At 42.2% G+C, this 8,364-nt stretch overlaps 1 protein-coding gene across 2 annotated transcripts in view; it reads left to right on the top strand.

Moving 5' to 3' along the window:
* CLEC3B (C-type lectin domain family 3 member B) overlaps positions 1-7,982 on the top strand; it is a 25,384-nt gene extending 17,402 nt beyond the window's left edge. For both annotated transcript variants that reach the window (XM_089687450.1, XM_089687443.1), the window contains exon 3: positions 6,971-7,982. In XM_089687450.1, coding sequence (XP_089543576.1) covers positions 6,971-7,371 — 401 coding nt within the window. In that variant the 3' untranslated portion in view covers positions 7,372-7,982. The remainder of the gene's footprint in view (positions 1-6,970) is intronic.
* The last annotated feature ends 382 nt before the right edge of the window (positions 7,983-8,364 follow it).

Raw genomic sequence — 8,364 nt, 5'->3', positions numbered from 1 at the left:
TAGAAGAGATAACTAGTTTAGGGCCTTGTTCCAGACTTTCCTCCCAATCCTCCCTATCTAAAGATGGGATATCTTCCTTCCACTTCTCCCACATACATTCAAGTTTGGGGGAGTTAATGGCCCATACAGGGCCAAGAGAGGTTTACCCAAGTCTCCCGGGACTAGCAATTCCTCAATAGGGTCAGCCTGGAGGATAGGCATATGGGGAAATTGAGCTCTCGCAGTGTGTCACAGCTGGAGATATATGAAAAATATTCTAGCTGGCAGTCGGACAGAGGAGGAGAGTTGGAGACAAGGCAAGAGGGCCCCCTGGGGCATAATATCAGCCAAAGTTTTAAAACCACACCTCGTCCAGATTTGGGGGTCAGAATAGTACGGAAATGGGAGAGAGAGGGGTTGCCCCAAAGCAGCTGGAGACCACTGGTTCTGACTCGTAAAGCGACGCCGGGCAGTCACCCACGCCCTCCAAATGGTGTGCTTCAGTTCAGGAACCCTCTTGGCCCTCTATATACAAAATTACGTAAATCGGACAAAGATCTCAGGAATGCCACCTCCAAGCACACTGCAGCATTAGATTTAGAGCTCACAAGACACCAGTAAACTGAGACTAGTACCTCTGCCCAAAAGTATAGTTGAAAATTTGGTAAGGCCAGTCCCCCTAGCCAGGGCGGAAGCCAAAGGGTAGATTTCACCAAACGGGAAAGGGAGCCATTATTATTATACAGGATTTATATAGTGCCAACAGTTTGCTCAGCGCTTTACATTATAGTGGGAGACTATACAGTAACAATACAGTTCAATACAAGAGGGATTTGAGGGCCCTGCTCCTTGGAGCTTACAATCTAGGAGGGAGGGGTGAATGGTACAGTAGGTAGTCACTGTGGGGGATGGAGTGGTTGGAAGAGTAGAGGATTCAAAAATTAGCAGAGGGCGGGATAGGCTTCCCTGAAGCGGACAGTTTTCAGTGATCGCTGAAAGGCAAGTAGAGTAGGTGATAGTCTGATAGATTGGGGTAGGGAGTTCCAGAGGATGGGTGATGCCCTGGAGAAGTCTTGGAGATGAGTATGGGAGGAAGAGATAAGGGAGCTAGAGAGTAAGAGGTCTTGCGAGGAGTGGAATGTGCAGTTTGGGTGATATTTAGAAATAAGATTGGTTATGTAAATTGGAGCAGTGTTGTGGATGGCTTTATATGTCATTGTTAGTGTTTTGAATTTTATCCGTTGGGCAACTGGGAGCCAGTGGAGGGATTGGCAGAGAGGGTTGGTGGATACAGAACAGTTAGTGAGGTGGATGAGTCTGGCAGCAGCGTTCATGATAGACTGGAGGGGGGATAGCATACGATGAGGTAGACCAATGAGGAGGGAGTTACAGTAGTTGAGGCGTGATATAACAAGGGAGTGAATAAGTTGCTTGGAGCCATTACAAATAAAGGAGCTCACATATTTATCAAGATCACTGAAAGAAGAAGAAGGGACCCAGATAGGACAGTTTCAGGAAAATATAGTTAAATTTAGGCAAATACATCATTTTGATAAGGTTGATACGGCCCAGGAGAATCAGCTGGAGGTCAGCCCAGGCAGTACATTGTGAGGGGCTCTATAAAAAACTTTAAAAAACAATGTGGTCTACCACAATGTTAAATATAGACCTAACAGAGTATTATTGAATTAACAATGTGTTAATTCAATAATGTGTCAAGTTGCTGCAAAAACACTTAAAATGTTCCCACAATGTAAAATTATAATGAATTAGTGTTGCGCAACTCCATAAAACATATAAACATTTATACATATAACACACATAAATAAATTACAAATTAGTGGTAAAACATCAAAAATAAACAGTGCTTAATAGTGCAAAAATAGTGTAATACAAGTCTCTCAGTGCTCAATAAGCCAAATGGCTATAAACTCTTGTGCTTCCACTTGTATATAGTGCTGCACACCAAATTGCATTCAGTGCCCCTCCACCTGGAATAGGATGGCAGGTCACCTGAATTTGTGGACCTATATATACACATACCGGTACATAGGTTTATCAAGCATGATAATTTCATGCACGAACTCCAGATGGCAGCAAAGGACTTGTACTTTATGTAATAAGGATGGTAATACCAATAACCAACAGGGACCTCTTCATTGAGGTTCAACAGGGCATCGTTAGTGTAAAGGGATAGATTTTTCCTACAGAGCCCCCACCCACAGATCCTGGACTTCCAAAGACTCCCTGATCAATATGACCAGGGGTTCCCCAAGGGTTTGGTCCCCCAAAGAGGCTGGGGGACAACGGGCAGCCCTGGCGTGTAATGCAATGAAGTGAAAAGGACTCAGAAAGCCTGTCATTGGTGCGGGCCTGCGCTCTATAAACATGGAGCCAATGAAGAAATTTTGGGCCAAAGCGGCCGAGGACCTCCCAAAGATAGTCCCACTCTACTGATTCAAATGCCTTTTTGGCATTCATGAAAGCAATAACCCTGGTACCAGAATCAACATATGGTATAGAAAGGTTCAGGAAAAAGTGTCTGATATTAATGTCTGCTCCCTTGCCCGGCATAAACCCTGTTTAGTCGATATCAGTGAAGTCCTTAATCACCTTGGAAAGATGACTGGCTAGGATATTAGCAAATATTTTTTGCGTCAACATTCAATAAGGAAATACACTATATTGTCAAAAGTATTGGGACACCGCTCCAAATCATTGGATTCAGGTGTTCCAATCACCTGCATGGCCACAGATCAGGGCTGGGCTGATCATTCAAGTGCTCTGGCACTGCTGGAAGGCCTGGGGTCAGTAGGGGGCCCCATGAGATGCCCCTGGTACCTTGCATTGGCTTTTTTATAGGCTTTTTTGGGTGTTGGCGAGGACACAGGGGCCCCATGATCCCCTATTGCCCAGGGGCCCCATGAGTTGTCAGTCTGCCCCTGCCACAGATGTATAAAATCAAGCACATAGGCATGCAGACTGCTTCTACAAACGTTTGTGAAAGAATGGGTCGCTCTCAGGAACTCAGTGAATTCAGGCACGCTACCGTGATAGGTTGCCACCTGTTCCATAAGTCCATCTCTGAAATGTATATATACAACCTTTTTGTGAATTACAGAAATAAATAAAATAAATAAATAAATTGATTTTAAACATATAATGTGCAACAAAGTCCCACTAATCAAAAAAGTGTCCAAAAAGAAAGTCCAAAATAGTGTCCACAAATATCCCAAATTTATTCACTCTTTTCATCCACTGAAAGGATTGGCTCCTATTTCATCCAAAACGCACCTCGAAGTAAAAAATATAATAATATCTAGTGCATTACCTCAATAATAATAAAAATAATCACCCCGTGCAACCAAAATACACTTCAAAAAAACCTTTTGTGCAAAGAAAAAAAAAAAAAAAAAATCCAAATTATTTTCTTATAGTGCATATAATCACACACATCAAACTGTGAGCACTCTGTGGTCACTGCAATTCAGTGTCTACCATCAACCAACACACAGTAGTACTAAATACTATTACCCTCTATGAGTATTGAAATACTCAAACAATACTATGGAAAAGTATTCCTCCACATTATCTTCCAATACGTTTTTTCCAAGGTCCTCAGAGAGATAAGAAGGGTCTCAGGACTAGTATTCCAAGCATAGGGATAACTTTTTATTCATCACTTATATTAAGATTTAAAATTATCAGCTCCAGACATGGTTTCAAGCTTTTTCAACCAAACACCATAGAAAACCATGCGTTGAAAACCAACAAAATGGCCACGCCGACACTTCCGGTCTACGTACGTGCATCTTTACGTCACTCCCCTAATGCGTTTTGTCACTTCCGGACTTCGTCTGAAGTGCAGAAGTGAAAGGGTTTGGAGAAGCCGTGGAGAAGGTTATGATGCCTGTAACATCATTCAGCATGACCGTTTTGGTGGTGGGTTAGTGATGGTCTGGGGAGGCATATCCATGGAGAGATGCACAGACCTCTACAGGCTAGACAATGGCACCCTGACTGCCAATAGGTATCGGGATGAAATCCTTGGACCCTTTGTCAGACCCTATGCTGGTGCAGTGGGTCCTGGGTTCCTCCTGGTGCACGACAATCCCCAGCCTCATGTGGTGACAGTATGCAGACAGTTCCTGGAGGATGAAGGAATTTACACCATTGAATGGCCTCCATGCTCGCCTGACCTAAATCCAGTAGAACACCTGTGGGATATCATGCTTTGGTCCATCCGACACCACCAGGTTGCACCTCAGACTGTCCAAGAGCTCAGTGCTGCCCTGGTCCAAATCTGGGAGGAAATACCCCAGGACACTATTCGTCATCTCATTAGGAGCATGCCCCGAGGTTGTCAGGCATACATACAAGAATGTGGGGGCCATACAAACTACTGAGTACTATTTTGTGTTGCTGCAATGAAATTTCAGCAAAATGGACTAGCCTGCTGCATAATTTTTTCACTTTGATTTTCGGGGTGTCTTTGAATTCAGTCCTCTGTAGGTTGATTATTTTCATTTCCATCAAACAATGGGGCATCCTTATGTTCCTAAAACACTACCCAGTCTACAAAATACTCCCACAAATGCGGCACATTGATTACAAACAAGATTTGTTAAACACTTGCCCTCCAGAGGATTTACCCCCCTTCCTGACCAGGCAATTTTTTGCGATACGGTGCTGCGTTACTTTAAATGACAATTGCGTGGTCATGCAACGATTCACCCAAATTCAATTTACGTCCTTTTTACCCACGAATAGAGCATTCTTTAGGTGGTATTTGATTGCCTGTCCATTTTTTATTTTTTGCGCTATAAAAAAAAAAATAAGACCGACAATTTTGAGAAAAAAAAACATATTTTTTACTTTTTGCTATTAAACATGTCCAGTAAAAAAAAATGTAAAAAATCTAATTTCGGCATAAATTTAGGCCAACATGTAATCTGCTACGTCTTTGCTAAAAGAAAATCCCAATATGTGTAAATTAATTGGTTTATGTGAAAGTTAAGGCATTTACAAATGGCGGTATATATATACTGAAATTTGTTTTTGTATTTGTATTTTTACTAGTAATGGCGACAATCAGCGACTTATAACGGGACTGCAGCGGGCATTCTGACACTGGGGGGAACTGACTTGGTGTCACTGACATCCCCAGTGACACCAATATAGTGATCAGTGCTAATAAAAAGCACTCACACTGTACTGTGTGCCGTTTTACATCATGCTCTGTGTTTGTGCTTCACTGTAAGCACACTGCCTTGCAAAGCAGTGGGCAGGAGCTGACAGGGAGGAGAACTGTTTTGTTTACTAACAGTTCTCCCCCCATCAGAGATCCTCAGCAATCACCAGGCGTCGGCGAGTCATCACTGGTCAGAACCGGGTGATTGATAGCTGCGGCCAAGAATAGCGGTGCGGGTAGGGCGTGCGCACACCCCCGACTTGGAAATGCTAAATCACATGTATATATACATGATTTTGAGCACAGCTGCCACCCTGTAGCAGTATTTCTGCTATGGGGCGGAGCTAAAGTGGATAATTTGCACACACAAAAAAGTATTTTTCCTAACAAATTCTTTCAAGTCCATGTTGCAAAGATGAATACACCCCAAAAAAAGTCTTGGGAGCAAAGCTACATTTTAGACAACAAAATCCTAATTAACAAGAATTCAACTACAGGGAAGTTTAATTATTCATTAAACAGGTGTCCAGTAGACAGTTGAATATAAAAGGGCATTACTTAACAAAGAAAACCCCTTCCCATTTCATGCTGTCAGCAATGGCACCACATGGAAGAGAAATGTCACAAGGCCTGAGAAAGAAAATCATTTCTTTACACAAGAAAGATGAAGGCTACAAGATCAGCAAAGTTTTACTTATCAGTCAGAATAATGTAGCAAAAGTGATACAAAAATTTAACAAACATGGAACTGCAACCATCTCACAGAGATGTCCAGGCCGTTCATGGAAGTTAACACCTCAACAGGAGCATCTTCTGATGAGAAGGGTTTAAGAAAATGGCCATACAAGTTCACTGCAGTTAGCTTAAGAAGTAGAAAGCCAAACTGGGGTGATTGTTTCCCGTGACACAAAATGATGTACAATGAAGAGGAATGGCATGCATGGGTGTCATCCACGAAGGAAGCCTCTCCTAAAGCCCATGGTGCAAGGGGCTGCATTACATACGAGTGCAAGGGAGGGGGCGCAGCCTGCATTGAACAATGTAGCCTGCTGCCTCCACCTTTCTCACACTTGTATGCATTGCAGCCCACTGCCCACCCCCACACACATATCCATACAATGCAGCCCCCCTCCTACATCCATGTCATTCAGCTCCCCTCCTCACACATACATTCATTGTATGCAAGTATAGGTTTTGGAAGGGGTGGCAGGGTTTGCGCTGTGTGTGAGGGGTAAGAATAGGGGGCAGAAAAGGGCAGTAGTGTATGAGAGGTGCAGTAGAATGAAGTGAGTTTAAGTTTTAAAAAGTGAATCTGCTGAGGTTTATATATGTCTGTGAAAATGTCCTTTTTGGCCCATTAATTTAATGGGGCCTACTTATACCCTACACTAGGTAGAAACTGAGGGATAGTAATGGATTTAAAGAGATGCAGCAAACAAATTCAAGAAGGTATCCATAAATTCCATATCCTAACTGGCCAAAATCAAGATAACATTTTTACTATTTTAAAAACACCATTTTAGTTACCCTCCTGATCAGGGGCGGACTGACAACTCATGGGGACCCCAAGCAATAGGGGATCATGGGGCCCCTGTGTCCTTGCCCAAACTAAAAAAAGCCTATGAAAAAGGTACCAGGGGCATCTCATGGAGCCCCCTACTGACCCCGGGCCCTTGGGTAGTGCCCGAGTTTCCAAATGGTCAGTCCGCCCCTGCTCCTGATATAGTATTGGCAACTCATAAAGAATGAGATACTAATTCAGACTAATGGTTCTTTGTTACTTATTATATGTTTCTTCAGTTTGTTTGAAGGGCACGAAAACACTCAACAAATGCTTATTGTCAGTCTCTGAACCAAAGAACTACCACCAGGCCAGCGATGATTGCATTGCACAAGGTGGAATCCTGAGTACGCCAGAAACCAGAGATGAGAACGACTTTTTGAATGATTATGTGCGGAAGAGCTTAGGCATAAGCTCTGAAATCTGGATAGGTATCAACGACATGGCAAATGAGGGTTCATGGGTGGATTTGACTGGCAGTCGAATTTCCTTTAAACTTTGGGAGACCGGAACAACCTTGGAGCCTGATGGTGGAAAACAGGAGAACTGTGCAGCATTGTCTGCTACTGCAAATGGCAAGTGGTTTGACAAAAATTGCAAAGAGGAACTGCCTTTTGTATGCCAGTTTGCAATCGTTTAGTTGACATCTCTATGGTATATTATTCAATTTAAAGAGTAAGTCCAAATATAATGGACAGTTTTGGATTGATGTTGCTACAGTTATCCTCTGGCTTATATATGTCTAAGTGTATCTCTCCAGTGTAAGACCTCCACATATGGTGTCCAGTCCTTCCCAATTTATACAACAAAATGGCACATACCAGAGAATCTAACATTCATGAGAGTTATAACTTTCTAAAAGACTACAGTGGGAAACAGAGCTGGGGGATCCACTGGGGTAATTTCACAGTTGGCGTACCAATAAGAAGTCAGTGAGCAAACTAAACTATCAGCATCCACCCAAAACTGAAAAATTTTATATTTGTCCTTAATCTACAAGCATGCTTAAGAGCGATTATGTAGCAAAATCTAAACACAATAAGCTCAGTCACCTGAAACAAATGTAAAACTTCATGCTTAATGGAACTATACTTGTCATTGTCACTGCTATATTTTATTTAGACCCTATCTTTAACTTGCTGGCACATGTATTTATTTACATATTCTGTATTGTACATAGCCTTATGAGAGGAAATAATTAGCGTTCCATGCTATGTTAACTGTATTAAATAAAGTCTTTTTCATACATTTCTTCATATTACAAATGAGTTTTTTCACTTGTGGATTTCAAAATTAATTGCATTGAACAAAATCGGTCTTTAAAGATACACAGTTGCTAAACCATTTGATTCAACAAAAATACATTGGACTGTATGTGCATTTAACATTTTTATGCATGTTTTTTACATATAAAAGTCTTTCTGTAGATATTTAAGACTTCTGCAATGTGCTACCATCTTGGATGTGATGTCATTAGCTTCAGTAGGCTCAAAGCTGTCACTCAAGTGTGAGTGTGAAGTGTATTTAGGGAGGTGAAGAGGAAGGTGGAAGAACTGGGCTAGCGCATACAGCACTTGGAAGAGGAGTAAGCTAGCATGTGCAAGGAGCAGGGGCGGACTGACCATTTGGAAAT

The sequence above is a fragment of the Staurois parvus genome, unplaced genomic scaffold (assembly GCF_062004578.1).
Source record: "Staurois parvus isolate SC_StPar_1 unplaced genomic scaffold, SC_StPar_1.0 ptg000020l, whole genome shotgun sequence".
In the NCBI taxonomy this organism is placed as follows: domain Eukaryota; kingdom Metazoa; phylum Chordata; class Amphibia; order Anura; family Ranidae; genus Staurois; species Staurois parvus.
Note: the sequence above shows the minus strand (reverse complement) of the source record. Positions and strands in the feature narration are given on the sequence as shown.